General features: G+C 40.4%; 2 protein-coding genes across 5 annotated transcripts; one reads left to right on the top strand and one right to left on the bottom strand.

Annotated features, from left to right (window-relative positions):
• Nucleotides 1-1083: 1083 nt before the first annotated feature.
• Nucleotides 1084-11360, bottom strand: LOC136422560 (cytochrome P450 2U1-like). The gene is made up of 9 exons (XM_066410345.1): nt 11247-11360; nt 10858-10933; nt 9394-9511; nt 8671-8814; nt 7731-7936; nt 6990-7259; nt 4253-4419; nt 1900-2057; nt 1084-1740 (listed from the first exon to the last, which is right to left on the bottom strand). Exons 2-9 carry the CDS (start codon nt 10891-10893, stop codon nt 1559-1561), a joined length of 1281 nt encoding a protein of 426 aa, XP_066266442.1. The 5' UTR covers nt 10894-10933; nt 11247-11360; the 3' UTR covers nt 1084-1558.
• A 3404-nt stretch (nt 11361-14764) lies between these two features.
• Nucleotides 14765-24736, top strand: LOC136422559 (uncharacterized). 4 transcript variants are annotated; one of them, XM_066410342.1, is made up of 11 exons: nt 14765-15919; nt 16178-16289; nt 16490-16600; nt 17029-17199; nt 18494-18571; nt 19082-19177; nt 20624-20883; nt 21282-21481; nt 21851-22029; nt 22776-22966; nt 23469-24736. In XM_066410342.1, the coding sequence occupies exons 2-11, from the start codon at nt 16187-16189 to the stop codon at nt 23775-23777; spliced, it is 1698 nt and encodes a 565-aa protein (XP_066266439.1). In that variant the 5' UTR covers nt 14765-15919; nt 16178-16186; the 3' UTR covers nt 23778-24736. The 4 variants fall into 4 exon arrangements, with proteins under 4 accessions (XP_066266439.1, XP_066266440.1, XP_066266438.1 ...); XM_066410343.1 differs by having other exon boundaries at nt 14765-16289; nt 19085-19177; XM_066410341.1 differs by having other exon boundaries at nt 14765-16289.
• Nucleotides 24737-25764: the final 1028 nt, after the last annotated feature.

The following is a 25764-nucleotide window of genomic DNA, read 5'->3' as shown; positions in this document are numbered from 1 at the left end:
CCTATCTATCAACATTCCTCTCTTCCTTAGTTACAAATGTCACATATTTGAATAGTCATATCATGGAACACAGCAGATTTTTAAAATTGCCTCATTAATCATGCGAGTTAGAATTTGATTTGCATAATTATCATCCAATCATACAAAGCATCACGTAAGCTATCTACATACCAAAAATCATGACCATCCATCAAGACCATCTCGAGTTATAGTTTTTCTCATTAATTATGTCAATGAGGTTCTCATTTGCAAAGCTGATATCTATTAATATTTCTCTCTTCCTCAGTTACATATGTCACATGTTTGAGAGTCCTATCATGGAAATTGATGGATGTATAAACTTTCCTCATTAATCATCCCAATTAGATACTGATTTGCATAATAAGTATCTAATCAAGCTATGTACTTACAAAAATTTATGACCATCCACCAAGCCCTTCTTGAGTAATTCCCTTTCAAAGTCGGAAGCAAAACCTGCCCCTGCTATAGCCAACCCATAGGTCTGCTTGGAGACTACCTTACCAATACCTACAGCTGGCTGACAGCCAATTTGTGTAACTGACGTTTCCTGCCTCCAACATGACCCCTCATGACCCTTACCCCTATCCATGACGCCTTGGAACAAGACAGCCAACACGTACACATACTTCAGCATACAATATAACACATTTTTACACTTTTCTCGTTAATTATGCAAAACACTTCGCCCAAAATCTAATCATCTTGAGATTTCCCACATACACACCGACACACCAACTACGACAACAAACCATCCAGGCGTTCTCGACTTATTCTGTTCACTAACAGACACACAGACAAGCATCATCGAATAACCTTCTCGACGAAACCATTCGTCGACGAAGGTAATAAGAGCTGATACTAAAACGGTGATGTTATGTTTTCTTGCAAGTGTTAACATGTAATAGAGATCTAGATTTATCAGACTATGATGAACAATGACATGTAATGTTATATCCTTTATGAATGGTAAAGCCGAATGCATATCACTGTAGAATACAATTAAAGAGCCTCAAAATATAGATATCTTAACCTAACCCAATACCAACCAGATGAAAAACAGAACAATGTTTGATTATTTATTTAAGGCTTTCAAACCAAAGAATCATATAATTACGTTCATACAGCTGTTCAACAAAACACTACATGTACAAGTATAAACATACTGAAGGTGATATATTCTATTGTTTATATATTATACATGTTAACAACAAAATTATTATACATCTGCTTTTACCTTGATCAAAAAATACACCCTGACTATTTATTTAGAAATACAAATAAGAAAAATATCTAAATAAGATTATGGTTTTCAGAACACTCTCCTAACTTTTAATGCACACGGTTTCGTGGCAACAATTCTTTGTAGCTTCATGAAAGAGTACTCCTGCATTTGTACGTCTTGGAAATGCTTCCAACACCAACTTGGTCTGAAAATTTTGTTCATGGACATATCTATCAAAGAAGTTATCAGTCTCTCAAATCTCTTGTATTAAAAACATTACCAGAGTCTTTTGAATGAGATCACAAACCATGACTTTCAGTCACGTGGAATGGCTACAAGTTCAAACGGTTGTGGGGCAAGGGTAATACCCATGACGCCCTCAGAAGATGGTCTGGTGGCGCCCTCTGGCAACTCGAGTTTGAAATGCTGCAGAAGAGAGGTGAACAGCAGGAACAGTTGAACTTCAGCCAGCGGTTTCCCCATGCAGGAACGTGGACCTGACCAAAAAGAAAACAGAAGAAAATTGAAAAGAAATAAAGCGCAGTCATTTTTTGTTATTTCTACAAACATCATGAGAAGTATGTTTCAAAGAGTAAAATGTTGTAAAGAAAGACATTATGTAAAACTGTAATAAAGTTCGATAATGTAAGACGTACCCATGGAAAAAGGCATGAAATACTCGTTGTTCTTGAACTCTCCTTCATCATCAAGGAATCGCCCGGGGTCGAACTTGTCTGGTTCTGGGAAAAGTTCTGGATCGTGATGAACTGACCACTGGCCGGCAAACACCATGGTATCTTTCGGTATGACGTACCTATTCAGAAAGGCATTTAAGTATTTTACGCCTTGACATGGTAGATCAACATCCGGCACGCCTAAACAAGACAAACTAGAGTTCAACGACCTCATACCTTCGCCAAATGATTTTAACCTTTATGACTGATGTATTTTGAGTGTTTTTCATCAATTATAAATCATACCAGTTAATAATCTTCTCCATCCAAATAACAGAAGTTGTCAGAAGTATGAGCTTAACAAAGAAGGTTATACTAACATTTATCATCAATTATGCAAATGATGTCCTTATTAGCATAATTTAATTCAACGATGATCACATTCACATAACTCCCAAATGCCGCAAGTTGATGAAATTGTCATTTATTTATGGGGTAATAGTACTTTCTCATTTAAGTATGCAAATTAGGTCTTCATTTGCGTATTTTCTATCCAGCAACATTCCTCTCTTCCTCAGTTACAAATGTCACATATTTGAAAAGTCATATCATGGAACACGGCTGGTTTTTGAAATTTCCTCATTAATTATGCAAATTAGAATTTGATTTGCATAATTATTGTCCAATCATATAAATATATGTAATCATATCACTTAAGCTATCTACCTACCAAAAACCACATGAATCGCCAACCCAATCTTGAGTTAGTGTTTTCTCATTTATTATGCAAATGAGGTCATTTGCATAATTGATATCTATTAATATTTCTCTCTTCCTCAGTTACATGTCACATGTTCGAGAGCCCTTTTATGAAATTCGGCGGAAGTATAAACTTTCCTCACTAATTATGCAAATTAGATACTTATTTGCATAATAAGTATCTAATTATGTAAACCATCACTCAAGCTATCTACGTACTAAAAATTATGACCATCTATCAAGGCCTTCTTGAGTTATTCCCTTTCAACGTTTGAAACGAAATCGGCTCCTGCAGTTTAAAAAAAGCCGCTAGGTGGCCCAAACCTATATAACTTACTTTCCCTCTAAAGGGCTGCCACTCTAAAATCATGACCACAGCATGTTCAGAACGTGAGATATTGAACCCGAGAGTTCTGCTGCAGTACCTTAACAAGCTGCTAGGGAGCCCAAAATCAAATTAATTTCAGGTAGCATTAAGACCCACCCACATGGCAAATATCAAGACGATCCATGCAGGCCTTCTCGAGTTATCCTGCTAACCCACACACACACAAACGCTACGGAAAACATAACCATCTTGGCGAAGGTAACAAGTAGACCTGCCATCACGACTACCACAGAATTTTGGAGAGAAATGTGTGTTGTAACTAAGAAACAGACTTTATTTAAATCATGTATAGATTAATTCCACATGACAGGAGGGCGGAAGCCAGGCCTTCTGGAAGATGACCCCAGGGTCACCAGCCTGCCAGACTGAGCTCCCCCAGCTGCCTGGTACAGCGACTAATGCTGCAATATAACACATTTTTACACTTTTCTCGTTAATTATGCAAAGTACTTTGCCCAAAATCTAATCATCTTGAGATTTCCCACATATACACCGACACACCAAATATGACAACAAACCATCCAGGCGTCTCGACTTATCGTGTTCACTAACAGACACACAGACAAGCATCAACGAATAACCTTCTTGACGAAGGTAAAAAACGCTAAAACACTTAATATTACAGACGAAACATAGGGAAGCCCCGTTTATAAGAATGGCATCTTTACACTTCAAAGTTATTTGTGATTTCTCTTCAGTTTTGGCTCTGTTTGGCTCAGGTGTATGTTCTAAAAACACGGTCTGTTACATGTGACTCACTGCTCTTCGAGTACCGGGTTCTATCTGCATAACGTGATGCTGTAGATGGATTATGTTGCTCAATCCTTGACATGGACCAGTACTGATCAGTTGAAAACGTATTGTGTGTTGAAAAAAAACTGTTTTCTCTTAATTGTATGGGGAAATTAGAGTTTAGTCCAGACTCGGAAAGTGGTTCTACCTACACAGATAAACTTTAAAATCCATGCTTTAAGATTGATAATAATAATCTTTGATAAAAAAAAAGAATATGGCTGAGATTCTTTTTCAATGATGACAATTTCTCAAACAAGTGTGGCAAATTATTTGTTATACCTGTCTCCGCCTAGTTGTAAATGATGTACAAACATGTTGCACCATGTAAAACAAATGATTGGCCACATGTGCACAAACTTAAGAGCTAAAATGCACTCTGGTGCTATGGTTTACCCGTAGAATTCCGTATTACGAGGCACGGCATGAGGCAAGCCAATGGGGGACACGGCCCCGTAACGCTGTATCTCGGCGACAGTGGCGGCGGTGTACGGCAATTGTGACCGATGGGCCATGGACGGACGGCCGTCTCGACCTAGGACCAGCCCAATCTCCTCTTGTACCTGGGAAGAAGAGAAGTTCCGTTCCATGATTACTTTTGATGATAACATGCAATAGGTAGCTTGATTTGTCGTGATTTTACCTTCGCAAAGATACTATCGGTGATATTCGTGTGTTTGAGTGTTTGTTTGTGTGCTGATGGACATCAGAGCTAGGGTAGCTGTAGATAATATTTGGTAGGTTGGTAAGTGTTGTGAAAACGAAGATCAAGTTCGATATTGATCTTACTGTGTCTTTCCAAGTGTACGGCACTGCAGTGACACTTCCGGTTTTGATATACCGTGATCTTTACATGCTATGGTCCTGATTATTGAGTGGAAGATATCTCAGTGGTTTGGCCCCCCTATCATATTGTTTTCTATTTGTAGCTTCTTCGTAGTAAATGAGTTAATTTCATTCCTGTGTGCAAGGTAGTTGAAGGTGTTCACAACCTTTCATAAATAATGTAAATGTCATCTATATGATTAATTATCAAATGTTTTAAATGGAGCTGTGCTAAAGCCTAGGATATGACTTGCACACAAACAGAATATGTAAGTTGGGCAGAAAAGATCATCAATTGAAATTGATTGTGCTAATCATAATGTTATTCTCATAATTAATGAGGAAAATAAAACAAGAAATTTACAAAAGCTGTAAATGTTTTCCGGAGGTGTGAAGTTTCCGAACTCTAGTTTTTCATTGCTGTACTGACGCCACAGAAGTCAAGAAATGATCAATGGATCGCTGCATCTGCCATTGTCTGTAACCTTTAAGATATATACCATTGAGGTTATGGGTCAGGGCAGGTAGTCTGGGTTGTCATCTTCCAGACGGACCGTACGTGACTAAGTCTGGTTGTCATGTCACAATGGTAAACAAAAGCCGACACAGGTTTACCGATTTTAACATTCAATATGATAACGACCATTCGTATTTTCAGTGTCATACTTTATATTGCAAAAATGCATGTACTATTTTGCAAAAGATAACAATCGCATTTAAGTATACCGTTGGTCTAATTTGTAGTATTGTATGATATGCTGCGTGTACGTTTAGAAAACAGATCCAATTCACGGACATCCAAGTAATGTTTGAGACGAAGCATAATGCTTTCACAATGGCTCATAATATGGTGTACAGTGTGATCTCGGTATGGCTCGTGTTTAAGGTCTCATTCCTGTATTACTCCGAGTGGGTACTAAAAGAATCCGTACCCCAAAAAATGAACGGCTACATGAACGTGTGTTTAGATGGGTGGGAAATTCCCTTTTAGCTAGCCCAACTGATCTCAAGCGTCAAACCGATGAAAGTTTGTTTGTAACTTAAGAAATTATATCAACAGGTAAAGTTCGGCAGCCGCGCGCGAGGTCGGACGTGCACAGTCTGGCATTGTGGGTAATGCGGTCCTGCGCTTTCAGCTGGAAAAGTGCCTTTTTGGCGGTGTAGCTAAGTGCATTTTGTAATTGCTATAAAAAGACATTGTATGTAGTGAAACTGTTGGCAATTTTTTACAGGATCTAGGTGTAAATGTTCTCAACATAAAATGAATGACATTGGTGCATTTTTATAGCTTCATTACGAACGCGCCCATGTAAAACACCATGAGACCTTAAAGTATGCTGGGTTCTTTTTATGTGTAAGGGTTGACGCTTGAAGTTGAAGCTCCTCCCGTCCCATTCAAGGGAGCGCCAGCTTTAAATCACTATCCGAGCAAGAGTTCCGCGACCTCATATCTTCATGAACTATTCTGTTTATGCAAATGACTTACACATTTACATAATATATGCTTGGTCATAAACACCTTTATCTAACTTAGACATGATGCAATATTGTCAGTCCTATCATTTGCCACTTGGATGAATTATGGCACTTTTGCATTAATTATGCAAATTAGGAATTCATTTGCATAATTGGTATCTGCTGATGCTCCACTTCCCTTAAACCACATATGCTACATGTATTTGAGTCTTATAATAGGAAACACTGCAAATAAAGATTTTCCTCATTAGTTATGCATTTAAGTGTTGATTAGCATAATTTGCACATCAGTTTGTACATCTATGTCTATGCTACCTGCATACTAAATATCATGGAAACCCGTCGTCTCTTTGTTCAGTTATTCTCCTGAGAAGATTTTCACAATACGCCACTGCAGTTCCAGAACAAGCTGCTAGGGGGCCAAAACCTACACCACTTTTTTATTACATCACACGCTATCTGCCATCCAAAAATCAAGACCACAGCACGTCCAGGTCAAAAGATACAAAAACGGAAGTTCTGCTGCAGAATCAACCTTGAATTTCGGCTTCACAACACCTACCCACATACCAAATATCATCGTAATCCATCCAGAGGTTCTTGAGTTATGCTGACTGGAGTGATGCGGAAACACAAACAGACAAACAAACAAACAGACAGAAAAACAAACAAACAGACACACCCAAAACTATATCTCCATTTTTCATGGAGATAATAACTATATTTGCAAAGCTACATGTTTTATACAACATCTGCAAATTGGCACCAGGGCTAGAATATTGCTAAACAACTTCTTTACAAAGTTCTATGTGTAGATAAAAAACTGAGATACCTTATTCTGTACGTCTGGGTTAAGGATCATCAACAGGCAGGCCCACCACATGGTCGTCGACACGGTTTCTGTGCCTGCGTTGAACAGGTCAAACACGGTCATCTCCAACTGCCGCTCGGTGAAGGTGCTGTTTTCGATGTTTGTCTGATTCTGCATCTCTAGCAGGAAGGAGTCAATGAAGTCCCGGATGTCGTCCGGGTTGAAGGCCTCCTTGTGCTCTTTGACTTCATCTCGTACGAGCTGCAACACTTTCTCGACACTCGCTATTGCCTAGGGAAATAAAACAGATCGGTGTCAGATATCGACTTTTTTGCACCTTTGATCTACTCATGACGCCACACGTTCCAAATGTTATTGCGAATCAGGATAAGTAAATTTCCTAATGTAGGCCGAACTGTCGGTATATCAGTTTTCGTATGTATAAGTATTTGTAAACATGTTGCTATGTATCGTACCAACAATTATTAGCATTCATCATGATAGATGGAATTCTATTGTTTGATAATGCTGTTTTTAATTTCGTTACATATGCATAACTTACTGACAAACAAGACCATTGTGACAATAATGCGTTGTAGCTATATATATATATAATCTATTATATAGGGCCACTTGAAACTCCATATTTTTCCAAAATGATTTCAAGAAAATATAAGACTTTAATCTATCACTACAAGGCAATGTAGTGTATTTGTTTAAGATATGATAATGAGACAGTTGAATTTGTTGTGGTGGGTTTACCTTGTCTCCCCGTTTTAGGAATCCTGGAACGTACGGGAAGACGTTCCCTGGGAGGAAGAACACACTTGTACGGAAGACAACATCGAGGGATTGCATGATGTTCTGGAACGTTTGGTTCGTGTAATCCCACTTCTTGCCGAACACCATGTAGCACACGACGTTGGTACTGGCTTGCTGTAGAATCCTTCTGATGTTGAATGGTTTCACTGTTCAAAAGTTGCAATTGATCATTAGGCCATGTTGATTTGATTATATGGATGACATCCGCGCGCACATCAATTTTCGCCCATTTACACAAAAAAAAGGATTTTACCATACTGTGAATCATGCAAAGCAGCTACCAAATGAGCAAATATATACCGTAAGTTGAAAAAAAAAAAACGATATTGCGGAAACGGATACTGATGTCGTAGAATGCCAAAGTCAAAGAAGAAGATGTGAATGAACAAAAATGAAGAATCCATTAATTGGTATACCATTCTCTGTGTGTTTAGTCATTTGTTCAACCTTGTTGACCATGTAAATTTCATAATGAAGGCAACTTTTTTTTTGCCCTAACCTTTTTCAATCGCACGCTCGCATCAGCATTGGGGTTCCCATAGAATGTCATCCATATAATGTAATCAACATGGCCTGAAGAAGTTGCATGCGGATTCCATTTTATTCCTTTTTCAGTTTCTTTACGTAGTTTTTTTAAAAACTTTTGTACCCTACCTTATGTATATCAAAGTTGGTCCGAACACCGTATGTGGTTGCACCACTCATTTATTGGAACTTCTAATCACCGCAAAGGAGGCTTTCATCCTATATTTACGTTTCCTCATGTGCCATAGAGTTTTCCTTAAGACTGCGTTGCCTTCAAGAGTCGGTAAAGCATCCGACATGGCGCTGATCTAAGTAGCCATTAAGCATTATAGTAAAATCGTAATATCTAGCTTGCGTTTTGTCTTCAGTAGTTCTGCCTGCATGGTAGCGGCCTCCTCCAGGACCCTGTCCTCGATGTCACGGCTTCCGAACCCGAGACTCGCCACGGCAAACTGGCGTTGTTCCCACCAATGAGGACCAAGTGGGGCGAAGATGATTCCTGTTCAGATAATAATGAAGGAACTTTAAAAAAATGCTGAATACCATCCTAACGTTTAAAGTAGCGAAGGCAAATGTACCCAAGAACATTTTCAGCCGTATAGTAATTCTGTCATCATATGCTAGATGGAATGCGCGCCATGAGCCGAACTAGGAAACAGACACTCTATTGTAAAAATAGACTAATTCTATTTATTTGTAATTTCATTTGTATGTCTTTTCTAAGTAAATTTGTTTTTTATCTGTGAATTTGTGCCTAGTGCCTCATTGCACGTTTGGTCACGTGATCATCGTGACCTAGTACCTGGGCTTTGGACCTTTGGACCATAACAAATAATGATTTTAAAGGCATATCCTTCAGATCAGATATCGTTACTGCAAGTGAAGGCGATTAAAGGAGCAATCATAGAGCAAACTAACCGAAGAAGTATATTGTATCAAGAAGTTAAACTAGCATCTTGTATGTACTTCTTTCACTTCAGGACCAATCTGAAAGAAGCCAGGAGAACTGAGATGTGTTTCCGTACGTCAGTTTTTTTCTTTGTTGATATGAGACTAGGAAATGACTGATATTTTGCACCTTTTTGGTTGATGAGTTGGTTGACAATCCGTAGGTTTGTCGGCCGATTCCCGAACATGTCCGACCTCTTCACATATGCCTCTTTGATGACATCGTAATCATTGAGGCAAACCGTCTTCTGTTGTGAGGATTTGCAATAGAAAATGTTACGTATAATCTATTTGAATGCTTATCAACAAATTTTGTAAATATAGTTTTGATGCATTCTGCACATAAAAAAGAAAACAAGCTTTTTAAGTTGACAGTCATTCAACATTATCACATAGCCAGATGGCGTCGACCAATCAGAAGCCACCCTTGCCCATGTGTTATGGCGTTATAACACACCAGTGTTATAACACACCACTTATTCCATTTTGTAGAGGGGGGTGTCTTTTTTATGAATCTTTTTCTTACCCTTGTTTGGATAAATATATTTTCTCAAAATTCATAAAACCTTAAAATACATGAGAACATTAACAAAGTTCAATTTAAGTGCAATTTAAACGGTAAGACTAAAAATAACATTTTTCTCATCCCTACCGAGAGTGGAACCGTCCTCAGGCGTCGGCCATTACCCGTTCGGTGTATCACAGTTTTTCCCACAGTTTTTCGTCAAGGAACTGTCAGACACCGACTTAGGGTCAGTTTTTGGGTCATGGGAAGCTGGGGAAGACGCCCAGGAACACGCTGGAGCAGTTGAGGGGCGGAAAGCGGACAGCGCCCCCTCCCACTCATTGTATCGTATTTCCCCAAGGAAGCTACTCTTGGCAGACAAAGAAATCGCCCATGAGGCCGCCGCAATTCTAAGTTTCTACCAAGGAGGACCCAAGTCCGGTATGTTCACGAAAATTATAAATATTGCGGGCAAAGTGATGTCGCCTTGTTCAAAACAAACGCCCCCCCTCCCCATGGCCCAGGTCACGTACACGTAAACCTCCCCAAACCGATGTGTTGGCATCGAAAAAATTACGGTCAAAATCGCCCAAATTCTCTAACCACAAGGATCTCAGCCCGATATGTGTACGCCTTTGTGGATTTTTTTCGCCTCGCTCACTCGGTGATTTTATCCGGTGGTTATAGAACATGAACAGGCGTTATGACACCATATACACCTTGGGGCGGATCATTAACCCTTAATTAACTTGCTAGACATACAGGATAGCTCACCCATTCTACCCTGAAAGTACATACAGTGTTTTAACACTCTTTCTATATCGCAATATCGATGTAGCAGGCAGGTGCTGACTGCCATGTTGGTGTCCTTAACTGTAGTTCAATGTATCGTAAGCCGAATCCAGGCGTACACACCATTTTATGTTCTATTAACGAGGGTGTACCCATTCTTTTTTTTATCCAGCTGTAGGCATATAAAAGTGATAATTTGAGATGGTTATAGACATCTAGATGTCCGAGAATGCAATCAGAGACACCAACATGGCGGCGGACACAGCGATGAGGTCACTAGAAACCACTCCTACTCACCAAAGTCCCGATCTTGAAAAAAAACAATTGCACCATACTTCTCCCGCCACTTGCTGAGTGTTAGGTGAATATTTCCCTACAAAAAAATGCATAAAGAAAATCAAAGAGCTCAGTGACCGATTTTCATGGAGTGTAAGTTCATTAAAAGACGCAGTGTAAATTCATTTGATTAAATACTTTACTCTTTGAAACTCCAGGATATTCAAGATGATATATTGCAACTAGAATACCATGTTGTTCAACGATTGACGTATTGACTTAACAATGTTCTTAAGTTAACATGTGCTGTTAACTGTATCCCATGTATGCATGTGTAACTCAGAATTGAAATAGTAGACGTTTTCAAATATATTGGCCGTGTCGGCGATCGTAATTTAAAATAGTCTTACTTTAGACAATGTTATCAGATTTCCGACAATGGGCCACCCCCAGGGCCCAGGAGGCAGATTTCTGGGTCGCGTGATGTAGACATACGTCATCAGCAGCACTACAAGCACAACCAGGGTTGTTTGGAGGTTGACAAAACCCACGATGTCTTCAGTGAGCGACACCATGATCAAAGCGTCTTCTTGTGTTATTGTACTTGGCAACTGGACACACTGGAAGGAAGTATGCCACTTTCTTAATTTTCTGATAGAATGGACGTTGTCCGTGAATGCTATTCAAAAGTTTCATGTGCATTGTTACCTACTAGCATCCTAAAGGTTTCAGACACGATATATGTTATAATGCATCCTCCATGCAAGTATACAAGGGCATACAGATTTTCACAATTCTGTTATTGTAGATACGCTTTTTGGATCGGGACGCATTGGAATACATGTGTTAGTCCTGGTGCTGAACCAGTGACTGTGAAAGAAGTACGAATGGGGTAGTAAATGTAAAGTGTAATTAGTGATCTATCCGATTATACACGATACAATGCAATTTACAAAGTAACAACGGAGATATGAAGGACAGAAAGCAATATTATAAATGTTTTGAGTTAGTCCCAAGGCTATGATAATTAAATAATTAGTCCGCTAGACTGCAATGAGATAGGTCAGTACCAGCCATTCATTATAAACTGAATGTTGAAATATCCTATCACGCCTTTGTCTATGAAGATTATCTTTTCAACTTGTTTAGGGTACGCAAACAAAATCTTCTGCTTCAACTGAACAAACTCAATACCATCAATACTTGCTGACAAAATATATTTATGTCTGACCTATTGGTTATATCAACAGCGCACTGCACAAGCAATTGACAGATAATGCACACATGTTATATCTGTTAACCTGTTTATAAGTGTAACGTTGTGCCAACTAACCTGTAATCATATCCAGTAGAAGTAGCACATAGCTTCCGCCAGATATATGATATAATGAAAAACAACTGAGGTGCACACCTTGGTAAGAGATATAGATCGTAATCGTTCATCATGTGACCCACCTTTGATTTCAAAGGTTGGAACGTTCTATTGAAAAAAGGGTGTAATGCTGACATTATTTGAATATTTTGGCTAAAACGCTGACAAATTCGATCGTCTGAAGAGAAATGTTTTTCCAACAAGCCGAATGCAGTAGAGATAGGAAGTTTAAAAGTCCTTTTTTTTAAATAAGGCAAGGCTTTTCCCTTGATGTTGAGTCCCATTTTTCTTATATTAGGTATAGTCCAGTGGGCGAAGTAGCTGCTCGTCACTGCTTGATTATGTTGTTCAACAGGTTTTTCATCATTATGGTGGAAGATACTACGAAGGCCCATAAGGACACTCTTCGCAGGAGGAACCCACCCTAAACCGGCTCCATTCCACTGCCGTGAGCCAGTCTTAACCATGTGCATGTAACTGATGTGTTTAACAGTATTGTATAGGTACTCCTCATAAGTCAAAGAATTTGATAGTACATTGGAATGTGAAGACTTTTTTATGGATTACTAAATTGCGCAAGGGTAAGAATCGAAAGGGAATGAATATTCATTACCAACTTCATGATTTATAAACAACTCATATGTGTCCTTTGTTGACTCCGTCTTCTGATATGTTCCCTAGCCTAGTTACCTTCGCGACGAATGGTTTCGTCGAGTAGGTTATTCGATGATGCTTGTCTGTGTGTCTGTTAGTGAACAGAATAAGTCGAGAACGCCTGGATGGTTTGTTGTCGTATTTGGTGTGTCGGTGTGTATGTGGGAAATCTCAAGATGATTAGATTTTGGGCGAAGTGTTTTGCATAATTAACGAGAAAAGTGTAAAAATGTGTTAGATTGTATGCTCATACTATGCTTTCTGGTTGCGACGTGTGGGCTGTATTGTTTCAGGGGATATTGACACGGGTAAATGGGTGCAAAGTTGGTCATGAGGGGTCATGAGGCAGGCAGGAAACGTCAGTTACTGCCAGGGACAAATTGGCTATCAGCCAGCTGTAGGGCAGATACAAGAGATAGACTTGCCCATATAGGCAGTAATGCTTTAAAGCACTAAAACAAGGGCTCAGAAAAGGATTCACCTTAATTGCAAGCCCCCAAAATTCTTATGCACCAGAAAGCCACATCTGTCTACTTTAGAATCATGCAAAGAAAATAGACAGTTGACCAGCTCGTTCTCTCGTAACAGCTGACAGACGAAAACAATCGTCAACTTTGACCTACTCCCAGCCTGGAAGAGTCCACTCGGAGCATGTGAAACCAAACCACAAAGATATCTCCTTACACCAATTAAAAGACTGAAACATACAAATTTTGACCAAAGTTGGATATACACGGCCTTATATGAGTAAGAACAGTCATTAATGCAGTGCCACAGCATGGGAATACCGAGCATGTCTGTGTGTCTGTTAGTGAACACGATAAGTCGAGAATTCTTGGAAGGATTGTCTTGGTATTTGGTATGTTGGTAGGTCTCGATGAAACCTGAAAATGATTAGATTTTGGGCCCCCTATCAGCTTGTTACGGTACTGCAGCGGAACTTCCTGTTATGATATCTCGTGTTGTGGACATGCTATGGAACTGATTTTTGAGTGGTAGATAGCTCGTTGGGCAGAGAGTAAGTGGTATAGGTTTGGGCCCCCTAGCAACTTTTTTGGAACTGCAGGGGTAGGTTTTGCTTCAGACTTTGAAAGGGAATAACTCAAGAAGGGCTTGATGGAAGGTCATGATTTTTTGCATGTACATAGCTTGAGCGATGATGTACATGATTGGATACTTATTATGCAAATCAGTAACTAATTTGCATAATCAATGAGGAAAGTTTATACATTCATCAATTTCCATGATAGGACTCGCAAACATGTGACATATGTAACTGAGGAAGAGAGAAATATTAATAGATATCAGCTATGCAAATGAGAACCTCATTTACATAATTAATGAGAAAATAATATAACTCGAGATGGGCTTGATGGATGGTCATGATTTTTGGTATGTAGATAGCTTATGTGATGCTTTGTATGATTGGATGATAATTATGCAAATCAGATTATAATTAATGAGGCAATTTTGAAAACCTGCTGTGTTCCATGATATGACTATTCAAATATGTGACATTTGTAACTGAGGAAGAGAGGAATGTCAATAGATAGAAATTATGCAAATGTAGGCCTAATTTGCATAATTCATGAGAAACTACTATCATTCCATACTAGTAAATAACGGCAATTTCATACTTGTTGCATTTAGAAGTTGTGTGAATGTGAACACCATTGAATCAAATTATGCTAATAAGGAGCTTATTTGCATTATTGATGAAAAATGTTAGCATAACCTTCTTTGTTAAGCTCATAATTATAACAAGGAGGTTTGGACAACTAATGTTATTTGGGTGAGGAGGATCAACTGGTATGATTTTTGATTGATGAAAAACACTCCTAATACGTCAGTCATAAAGGTCAAAATCATTTAGCGAAGGTATGAGGTCGTAGAACTCTTGTTATGATATACATACATGTTGGTTCTTAGGTGTATTCTTGGATCTGTATAATGTTGATTTCTATTTGTCACAGACAAATGGTTGTCAGAACGTGTTAGAGATAAATATTCATATGATATTCGGTGAAGAATGGAAGATGGCATATGCCTGTTTGATGCTTTCTACGTTGCTTTGTTGAACTCTACACTTGAAAGCATTTCCCATCCAAAGGCTAGACACGTCCTTTATAATGGACACGTGAAAATGAATTTGTCTGCGAGAAGTTTCTCGTTACACGTTGATACTTACAGAATGAGATAATTCTCACCTGCCAGGTAGCTCGTGCCTATTGACGTGCTTTTCAGCACCTTTGAGTCAGCTGTGATCATCAGTCAGAGGCCCCTCCTTCACTGGACGTTCATCCCTCGTACTCTGGTACGCCCTCGGGAAGGGTGGGACGTAGGGGGAGGACGTCTCCACCCTGCATCACTGCTGCTCCTAAGACTCCATAAGACTCTTGCACTTATGATGTCTCCTTCTTCCCCCAGGTTTTTCCCTCCTTCTGATCCATAGCCAAAAGCTAGATTTCTCCACCTCCTCTGCCATTCTTTTCATGACTTTCTTCTCAATGGTCCCTGCACAACCTGGCTAGCGAAGTTCCTGCGAAACCTCGGCACCCTACTTCCACTGGGTAAAGCATTGTCCTCCAACCCTTCATTTCGTACTGTTCTTTAAGGTCGAGATATTTGAGGATCTTCCTTTCGAATGCTGCTTGAATGTTTTCTTCCCATGGCACTGTCAGCTCCACAATGATGATTGCCTTTGTTTCCTCAGCCCATAGCACTAGGTCAGGTCAAAGCGTTGTCTCGCAGATGTGCCTGGGGAAACATAAACGAGTGTCCAGGTCTACTGACATCTTCCACTGACCCTTATTCAGAATACCACCCGTTGGTTTTTTCTTGGTCCCTGGCACTACTTTTTGTCCCTGTTTTACAAACTACATGGCCTTCTTCTGGGCCTTGGATGACTCTTACACGGGATCTTATCCACTTACACAAATAAACAAAATTTAACTGAATGAGTGCAACAAGATCCCATGTAAAAATGGACGCTGTGAGAACAAAGATGGCGGATACAAGTGCACCTGCTCGACTGGACTGGACAGAAATGTAAGCAAGGTGAGGTCCTATCTTTACGTAACAAACGTTTTGATGTATTTGTTAGGAAAATGTTTGTGTTGTCTTTCTTCACCACGCCACGAGTCCATCATTTCTTAATTGGTTGGTTGGCTTCACATTTGGCAGCAGAATTTCGATACATGTATTGGTACATATAGCACCAATTGCAATGGACTGAAGCTGAAAACCCTGAGAATCATTTTTCAATCTTCTCGCAGAGATAGTAGTAGTAACTTTATTGCACACCAATTGTACAAGGTACAAAGTATGGCATTCAGACAAACATGCCAACATGGACGCTGTGTGAACAAAGATGAAGGGTACAAATGTACCTGCTCGACTGAATGGACTGGACAGAACTGTCAGCAAGGTGAGTTACCTTTACAAATATGTTTTAGGTATACGGTATGGAAGCATTTGTATTTTCTTCTTCCGCAGCTATAAGTCATCCATGTTGATCGTTCGATCAATCGGATGATTGACGTTAAATTTGGCAACGGGGTTTTGATGCTTATCATTGACGGATTAAATCTGGGAAAACCCGAGTCCCTTTTTTTCATTTTCATGCAGACATCAATGAGTGCTCCAAACAATCATGTAAACACGGACACTGTGTGAACAAAGATGGCGGTTACACATGTACTTGCTCGACTGGATGGACTGGAAAGAACTGTGAGCAAGGTGAGTTCCTTTCTGAATGTTACCAATATGTTAAATGTTATTAGGGAAATGTTTGTGTTTTCGTCTTCGCCCGCTATAAGTCTATGATTTCTTAATTGTTTGATTGATTGATTGATTGATTGGTCGTTTGGTTGATAGATTGGATTTAGATTTGGCTACATACTTTTGATGCTAAGCATTGTAAGACTGAAGATGGTAAAGCCCAAGTATCTTTTCCATTTTTACGCAGACATAAATGAGTGCTCCATGTAACCATGCCAACATGAACGCTTTGTAAAACGAAGATGGTGGATATGAATTCACCTGGTTGTATGCGTGGACTGGATTGAACTGTCAGAATTGCGAGCTTGTTTTTTTTTGTGTGATGTGAAAACATTAAGATACTACATGTGATGTCTATGGGCTTACAACGTTACCATTTTTCACAGCCAGACCATGTCCAAAGGGATGGAGCGGATACTACAACCACTGTTACAAGTTCATCAGAGACAAAGTCCAATGGTCCGATGCTAACCAAAGCTGCAAACAACTCGACGCAAACCTCGCTTCTATCGCCAGCTTTGGCGAGAACGAATTCATTGCACATCTCGTCGCCAACGGTGGGTGATCTTTGACATTTTACATGATTCAACATACATCCCATAATTTTTACCTTCGCCGAGAAGGTTATGCAGAGGGTAGCGTTTGTATGTATGTGTGTGTGCAATGTACAGCATAACTCGAGATGGATTGTCTTGATATTTGGTAGGTGGGTAGGTCTTGATGAGACTAGGAAATGATTAGATTTTGGGTCCCCTAGCGGCTTGTTACGGTACTGCAGCGGAACTTCCTGTTTCAATATCTCGTGTTCTGGACAAGCTATGGAACTGATTTTTGAGTGGTAGATAGCTCTTTGGACAGAGAGTAAGTGGTATAGGTTTTGGCCCCCTAGCGGCTTTTTTGGAACTGCAGGAGCAGGTTTTGGTTCAGACTTTGAAAGGGAATAACTCAAGAAGGGCTTGATGGATGGTTATAATTTTTGGTAAGTAGATAGCTTGAGTGATGATGTACATGATTAGATACTTATTATGCAAATCAGTATCTAATTTGCATAATTAATGAGGAAAGTTTATACATCGGCCAAATTCCACGACAGGACTCTCAAACATGTGACATATGTAACTGAAGAAGAGAGAAATATTAATAGATATCAATTATGCAAATGAATACATAATTTGCATAATTAATGAGAAAATACTATAACTCAAGATGGGCTTGATGGATGGTAATGATTTTTGGTATGTAGATAGCTTACGTAATGCTTTGTATGATTGGACGATAATTATGCAAATCAGATTTTAATTTGCATAATTAATGAGACAACTTTAAAAACCCGCTGTATTCCATGATATGACTATTGACATATGTGACATTTGTTACTGAGGAATTTTGATAGATAAAAAATATGCAAATGTAGGCCTAATTTGCATAATTAATGAGAAACTACTATAAAGCCATACAAGTAAAGGATGGCAATTTCATACTTGTTGCTTATGTATTGGTGTTGTTGTTGGTTGTGGTTGTGTTGTTTTGTTATCCCTTTTTGATTGCCATAATTGGTCTTAAATAACTCTGTCTGAATGCTCTCCCTGGACATACTGTAAATGCAGAAATGTTTGCGCCGGTTTTATGTTCGGTTTTTGCGGCGACCGTTTTACCACAAACTTGATACCACCCCAAACATTTTTCTTCAATACTGTAGCAGTATGTGACTATAGCGCTGCCGCAAACATAAAACCAGTGAAGAAAAAGACATTGAAAGGTTTTAGTCACAGAGAAAAAGCAGATACGACAAGATCAATGCTACTTTTTAATGACTTAAGACATCTTATTTCTCATACATGTCTTCTCAAGGTGCCATGGAAGACGGTGACGATCCTCCATCGTACAACGACGTTCTCCCCTCGTATGACGCAGTCATGGCACAAGGAGGTACTGCTCTTGTTTGTTTGTAAGACCATGAGTGATCTCACAAGCACTTTTGAAAGTCCTTAAGTTAACCTTAAGCACACTGTGGTAGCCATTTAGCACCCAATTCCCTATTGGTTACAGATTTAGGCAGCAGGGAGAAGGTAAGAACTATCAAATTCGAAAACACAATGCTTATCATATTACATGAACGTATTGTTAAGTTCCCAACTTTTGTTCTCAAAAAGCCAAGTGCTGAGGGATGTTTCCTTGCTCTGCATCAAAAGTTCAGGAGGTCATCTACTAACACAGAAGAGCTAGATCCTTCTGATATAGATTGTACATGTACAATCATGTACATGTAGCTATAGCAATACATGTTATCTAGATATAAAAGTCTACTAGTGCTGGTGTTGTGACTTTTATCATGGTGCACCCTTTTGCTTTCTTACTAATGGTTGTGGACTGGTTTACACCCCCATCCCTACCCCTACCCCCCTTTCCCCAACCCCAACCCCCCTCCCTTCTGCACAGAAGAACCTTTAGAGACATGGAGGCTCATGGGAGGCCGTCCCAGTCAGGTTGTCATGGAAACCAGCTTTGGACCCACCATATCCACTGCTGTGTCAGGTAAATACATGTGTGTTACCAGGCAACGCAAAAAGGCAAACAAACAAGGCTTATCAACCACAAAGAAATGTTGAATTCACAAATCATCCCACCAACCAACCAACCAACCAACTAACCAACTAGTCAACTATAGATGGAAAACGTCAATCTTCTTGCTATCTGCAGAAATAAGAAAAAGACAATCATGATATTTTAACATGCAACTTTCCATGAAATTTGTAAGCTATGAGGATCTTGATTAAAGTCTCCTTGATATTTTAGGGACTAGGGATTTTTTATGTGAAGGCAATGGACACTGTATCACATGGACAGACATTACTATAATTATAAATATGAAGGCAACAATCAAATTAGTGCCTGGATTAAGCTATGCTTGGCAGACTTGGCAGCTGTGAGCCATTGAGTAGGTGCAGATTTCATGTACAACTGAAGAACTTTGCAAATTGCAGCCTATTTTACTCCTACTCTTATTGACTTTGTCTTATATTCAGTGGCTACTGCTCTCTTAAGCAAGTTATAGAAAGAAGGAGTTACTGTTCATAACTTACAATTTGCACCCAAGTTGTATCCCTTTTCCCTAGCATGGTAATTTTTTTGTAAACTGTCTTTACCTGAATGAACTTTCCTTCCCTAACCCCTGTATGACCAGCCTTCTGTCTCTTGCATGCCTTCTTGTGATGGTTGATAGTGATTACAGGTAAGCTTGGGACAATCACAAATGTAACATCAATGGCCCTGATGTTACTTCTAACTCCCCTTTGTGAATGTGTGCTATGCACTGAGCTGTCAAAGTTTTTATATTTAGATTAATGCACTGAAAGAAACATATTCGATGTTAAGATCCAACAAGAAGAAAACTGACATGTGACTCCATGGACATGTGACATCAGTAACTGGTTAAAGGAGAAGTCACTGTAGCATTGCGTAGTCCAGTACTTAGTAACCCTGCCTCTGGTTCATGTCCTATCTGAAAGGACATCCCTTAAGCCTGTGTCACAATTCATGCAAGCGTCGGCCGACTTTGTAGATCGCCCCGAAGCTCACCGAATTTCAAAATCACTTCGACAGTATTTTCCAATGAAAATCTCGGGCGACGTCCGTCGAACACTAAAAGCTAAAAATCCCCCATGAGATGGTACCATCTCTTGGACATGGACGAAGTCATTATCGACTAACCTGGTAAAAGGCCAATATTTGGATCAACTTTTATTTCTAAAAATCACCCGAAGCCCGCGTAATCGACAGGACGTTGGCCGAATTTCGGCCGAAAATGCACATTTGAAGCTCGCCAACATGTCGGCCGAGCTGAATTTCTTATTTATGACGGGGGCTTAACCAAAGCTTGGTACACATTCTCACCTGAGCTGAGATATGTGTCAAAGGAATGTATATCTGAACACTTAGTCTAGTCCCTGTCACAAGAATTTTTCTCTCACCCATCCTCAGCTCGCAGGACAGACCTTCCAGCAAATGCACCCCAAACAGAACGCCAAGTCACTTTCGTAGACCCCGATGTGGAAGTCGCATCGTCACGGCGATCCGACCAGCCCGACGGCTCCGTGGCGAGACTCGCGTGGCTGTCGCGCCGTGTGGAGGGGGTGGGTCTGAGCGTACGGACGCTGCTGATCAGCCTGTTTGTGGGGCTGTGTGCTCTACTGCTGGTGGGACTCCTGCCTCCCAGCTTTGCCTACGTGGACTACTACCATGTAAGTCTCAATCTCAATGGGTAACTCCCAACAATCCCTTCTACCAGGAAGGGGGTTAACTGCATCAGGGCAGGCAGGCTCTCTAGTATAGTTTGAAGAAACAGGATCATGTAACACTTAAAGACAGGGACTTGGTAATCCATGTTTGCATGTGTAAATAAAAATGTCAATCAGAGACACAGTAAAAAGTATATTTTTACTTTTGATTAAGAAATCCCTTCATCAGTATGACTTGAAGAAACAAAACAGTATGATCAAAGAATAAAATAGAATTTAATGGGGTCGTAGTATAGCTATATATGTTATCAGGGCCTTAGTAACCCATATTTGCATGACATTATTGTATAACTATAAATCAAGACAAGTAAAACGTAATATTTTTTCTTTATCTTCCTCAGTATGGCTTGAAGAAATTGAGGTCGACCGGTGTGGTAAACACAAAGGTCGTGTATGGAACAGGCCGCTACGCCATCGGACCGGACTTCGAGTTCAAGCTGTTCCCGCGGGGCGCTCACGTGGTGCAGCTGAACAACCTTGCCATCTTCACCTCTGACCTGTTGGAGGTCGTCATCAACTGCTCGTTCCAGCATTTCCTCAGGTCAGGACCTCTGACCTCTCACCTTCTGTTTGTCTTTATTACATGTGTTAGGTCATTTGCAAAGAGCCATTAATTAGGACAACCATGGTATTTTGTTCATGTTGTATCCTATGTAGAATGAGTTAAGTGGTCATTGGTGCCACCTATCTACATGTTTCTATCTACACGTAGGAAGTGCTTTAGAATCAAAAAGCCTCATGCATACATTTCTTTTTGTTGCAAGTTTGGTGACATAGTAAAAGTTTGGTGTCAAAACCTCTTGTCAAAACCTCTTGTATCCTAGTCCATAGGAAAGGTGAGGTCTCTTATGTATGTTTTATACCCCAACAGGAAAGATGAGGTCTCACATAAATGTTTTATACCCCACAGGAAAGATGAGGTCGGCCTGCTCCATGACAAGTTTGACCTTGACTACGAGCCCGTGCTGTACCGAGTAGCGTACAGCACCATCAAGGAGACAGCGACCTTTTACAGCACAGTAAACTTCATGAGCAGCCGGCCAGAGATAGAGGTCGCCTTCCACCGGGCACTACGGGACAGACTGCAGGGTAGGTTGTCTACCGTGAGGATATAGAGGATGAAACACATTGTATTCCGCCTCAACCAAGGTACCAACCCGACAGCTAGTCCCATCGCCCAAAGGTCAGAGGGTGATCGGACCTGCAGGAGGGCTGTTACTGAGGGTGATGGGAAATACAATATGTCGTTGTCATGCCCATCCGAGAAAACACACATTTCAATGCGAAATGTGCCAGAATTTGAGAGAATTTGGTGCCCTCAAAGAAACCCTTATAAGAACATCAGGTCCAACATCTGAATCGTATATTCACTTGTTTGTTTATATGATTTGTTGTAAAAGACCTTACCAAAGTCGCTGTACCTTTGTTGTGTCAATATAGATTGTTCTATGAAACATCCTGTTGTGGGGTCCTGTGGCTCAACGGCAGAGCGTTCGGCTCAGAACCAAGAGGTCCTGAGTTCGAATCCTGTCATGTCACCGATCTTGTGCCCTTGGGAAAGGCACTTTACACAACTTTCCTTACTCCACCCAGGCGTAAATGGGTACCTGACTTTGGTTGGGGAAGGTTGTATTGAGGTCACTTGCTGGCGCCGAAAGGCAGCCGTCCAGACCCTTGCGACAATTCCAAATAATGCAAGTGTGGATAAGATATGTATATGTATATGTTGTGTATTATGTGAAACCTGTAAACTCTGCATCAATTCAGCGCTAGAAAGGCTGCCATTGCGAGTAATTTCTGACCAATAAAAAAAAACATTCTGTCCCTGCCTGCAGGTGATTGCTGTACAGGGGACAACGGCACCCAGCCTGCCTCCTGTCGCCCCCCTCCCGACTGTGATATGGGCTACCACACCGACGTGCGCTACTTCCAACTTCTCTCCGTCACCCTCCCCGCACTGATAGTGGAACGCTCCATGACCGCACTGACGTTGCAGATAGATGCAGAGAAGGAACAGTTCATTCAGGTGAGGATAGGGGTGCATAGTTGATGCTGTAAGATTTCAATACAAAAAGTGAAAAAAAGCTTTCGAGTGATACATTATATGCACTTAGATCAATGCTGGTCACAAAAATTTGACATCTACACTGTGAATTGAAAAGTTTTTAAAGTTTGTTTGCTTGCTTATGTTAAGTGTAGGTTTGTGTCTTACTTTCGAATTGGCAAAAACTTCTCCAAAAAAAGGAATAGGTACCCATTACACTCCAAGACATTTTCCCCCTTGTGAAAAAATGTGAATTTTTCAGCCCCGGGTTTTCATTACTTTCAGAAAAGCTGTGAATGGAGTACATGTATTATCAGATATTACAAAAAAAGGCATTCAAACTATCAAGGTGTCAAAAGAATCATAATTTTTAGCATCTGGAGTCAGCTAGTACTAGTCACCAATCACGTTTCCTTGACAAGTGTTACCATGGAAATCTGTTGCTATGACAATGCAAGTTACCATGACAACCTCTCGTCTCCAGGACGACCGAGTGACGAGGAAGGTAACAGAAGCCATGAGGCAGAGCATCCTGAACCAGGCAGACCAGATACGGGCCAACGGCACGGCCCGCGCGTCGCTGGTCCTGTCGCGAGCCTACGCGCAGACCAACCAGACGACAGAGATGTCTCACGTCAACGGGCTTCAACTCATGTACAACAATCTGAACATCTCGCAGGAGGAGGAGAAGGCATCGCTGCACTGGATACGGGCGTTAGAGAAACATCCACGGCTCCATAGAGGCATCAGTTTTCAGGACTATGTTACAATTACACAGAGAAGCTCACCATAACATTAACTTGCAAGTTGGATACAGGCTTTGGAGGAACATCCACGGTCCCATACAGGGATCAGTTTTCAGGACTATGTTACAATTACACAGAGGAGCTCACCGTAACATAAATCCATGGTAAAATTGCACTGGACACAAAACTACATTGTTCTCAGTGCAGTACATGTAGATACGTGCCTTAGAGAAGAATCCACAACTCCATACAGGTCGCAGTCTCCAGAACAGAGATTCGTTCCAAACCTGCACAGGCAGGGTATTATTAGCTAGCTATGGGTCCATGCGTCTTTTGGACGCCCTACACTAAAATAACCAACCAACCAGACGACAGAGATGTTGCACGTCGAAAGGCTTCAGCTGATGTCCAACAACCTGAACATTTCAGTCTCCAGGACTAGTTTAGAATTACACAGCAGTCGGCTATGATATACAATCTGAACCTGCTCAGGGCTTGTGCAAAATATCTTCTCAATGAAAGTTAAATTCTCTAGATTATACAGTATAATCATGAAAACAGAAACAGTGTCAATGTAAAAAGTACTGTATCTCTTTTTTATACTCAACATTGAACAAATGCACTATATTGTATATTTTGCTTATATGTAAAGTGTATAAACAAACTTTTGTGTATTTTGAGATATTTTGATAAGTGTTGAAGAAAACTGATTAAATTGAACTTCAAGAACATTTTTGTATGCCTCCCTGATTTTACATAGATGTATACAACAATCCCAAACACCTAATTTCAAATGTAATATAGTTTTAGAAATGCTCTCTATTGTAAAATCTATTTCAGACTGTCTGGAAAGTATTTCAGCTTGAGGCTAAGGATACTGGTGAAATCAGGAAAAGCTATATCCTAACAAAATAATGTTAATGGGCTCAGTGACATGGAGAGGTTTTGTACATGATGTGTTGCAAAAATATACAGCAAAACAAATATTAAAAAGTCTGTATTTCAATCATGAAGCCTTGATATACTATATTGTCTGGTTTCACTTGCTGCGATAATGTATGCATTGTAAGAAAGAGTCTGTCATATGTATAACGTTATATAAATAGGTCAGGGTAAAGACCTCGATTGAAGTCTGTGGAAAGAGCTAGAGATGGCGATCACAATGTAGGATGCAAGAAATATTTTAGGGTGGTCTTCCATTTATAAATCCCGAGTTCAATCCACTGATCTAAAGTGACATGAATCTAAGTTAAATCTCTACACTCGTCTGACACACGTTTTAGTTTGTGCGGGGGGTGGGGGTAGTCCCTGTAACAGGTACAAGGCAAGCATGGCATCCCAACCCTCTTCATTACATGGGTTAGGAGGTGATATGCAACATGAACCACAAAAACTCACAAAAGATATGAATGGTTCTTTAACGTTGTGTCGCATTATTCATAACTCAACAACAGTATTGGTTTGGAACAGTACAGAATACAACCATATTTGTCCGTACCTCCAGACCAAGACTCTATCTTCCACACTGGGCAACAAAACAAACGTCACTACATGTTGTTAGTCGTGCATAGTGAAGTCAGAAACCATATCAGGAAACTTTTACACACCTAATAAGATTGGTCTGGCAGGCCAGAGATATTATAGCCTGGTCCCAGTCTCTATGGGGCGGCTTGGGTGTGTTTTACCGGGCCCATCTGCTAAATTGACCCGTTTCTGTCAGTCTGTCTTAGCTGCCATATAGAGTTTCGCAGGCACCATAGTTTAGCAGCCACCGTAGTTTTGCCGCCACCCTCGGACGGGCTAATCTGTCTGGGCGGGCGGGCATCACTCCCAGCCCCGCAGAGAAACCGGGGAGCTCCCGACGGTATGGTTTCCAGGCTAGAGATATTACTATAATTTATATATGTACGCACTTTCCTGTACACGTGTTCGGCTCTGTCCTATTTCATTTTAGGCCAAGGCAACTGGTAAAGTGGCAGACACCCTGTGGTCTTCGACTACATTAGGTAGCAAGTGGCAGGACAGAGCTGGTCA

This window comes from Branchiostoma lanceolatum, chromosome 17 (genome assembly GCF_035083965.1).
Source record: "Branchiostoma lanceolatum isolate klBraLanc5 chromosome 17, klBraLanc5.hap2, whole genome shotgun sequence".
Classification (NCBI taxonomy): domain Eukaryota; kingdom Metazoa; phylum Chordata; class Leptocardii; order Amphioxiformes; family Branchiostomatidae; genus Branchiostoma; species Branchiostoma lanceolatum.
The sequence above is the reverse complement of the archived record's forward strand: the minus strand, read 5'-3'. Positions and strand labels throughout refer to the sequence as shown.

Coding starts and splice junctions, on each gene's coding strand:
- LOC136422560 (XM_066410345.1), bottom strand. CDS start 10,893: ATGGTGCAATTGTTTTTTTTCAAGATCGGGACTTTG. Junction 8,815..9,393: donor CCAACTCATCAACCAAAAAG/GTGCAAAATATC, acceptor TTATCTGAACAG/GAATCATCTTCGCCCCACTT. Junction 2,058..4,252: donor CGTAATACGGAATTCTACGG/GTAAACCATAGC, acceptor CTTTCTGAATAG/GTACGTCATACCGAAAGATA.
- LOC136422559 (XM_066410342.1), top strand. CDS start 16,187: ATGGCATTCAGACAAACATGCCAACATGGACGCTGTGTGAACAAAGAT. Junction 18,572..19,081: donor CGCAGTCATGGCACAAGGAG/GTACTGCTCTTG, acceptor CCTTCTGCACAG/AAGAACCTTTAGAGACATGG. Junction 22,030..22,775: donor ACTACGGGACAGACTGCAGG/GTAGGTTGTCTA, acceptor CCCTGCCTGCAG/GTGATTGCTGTACAGGGGAC.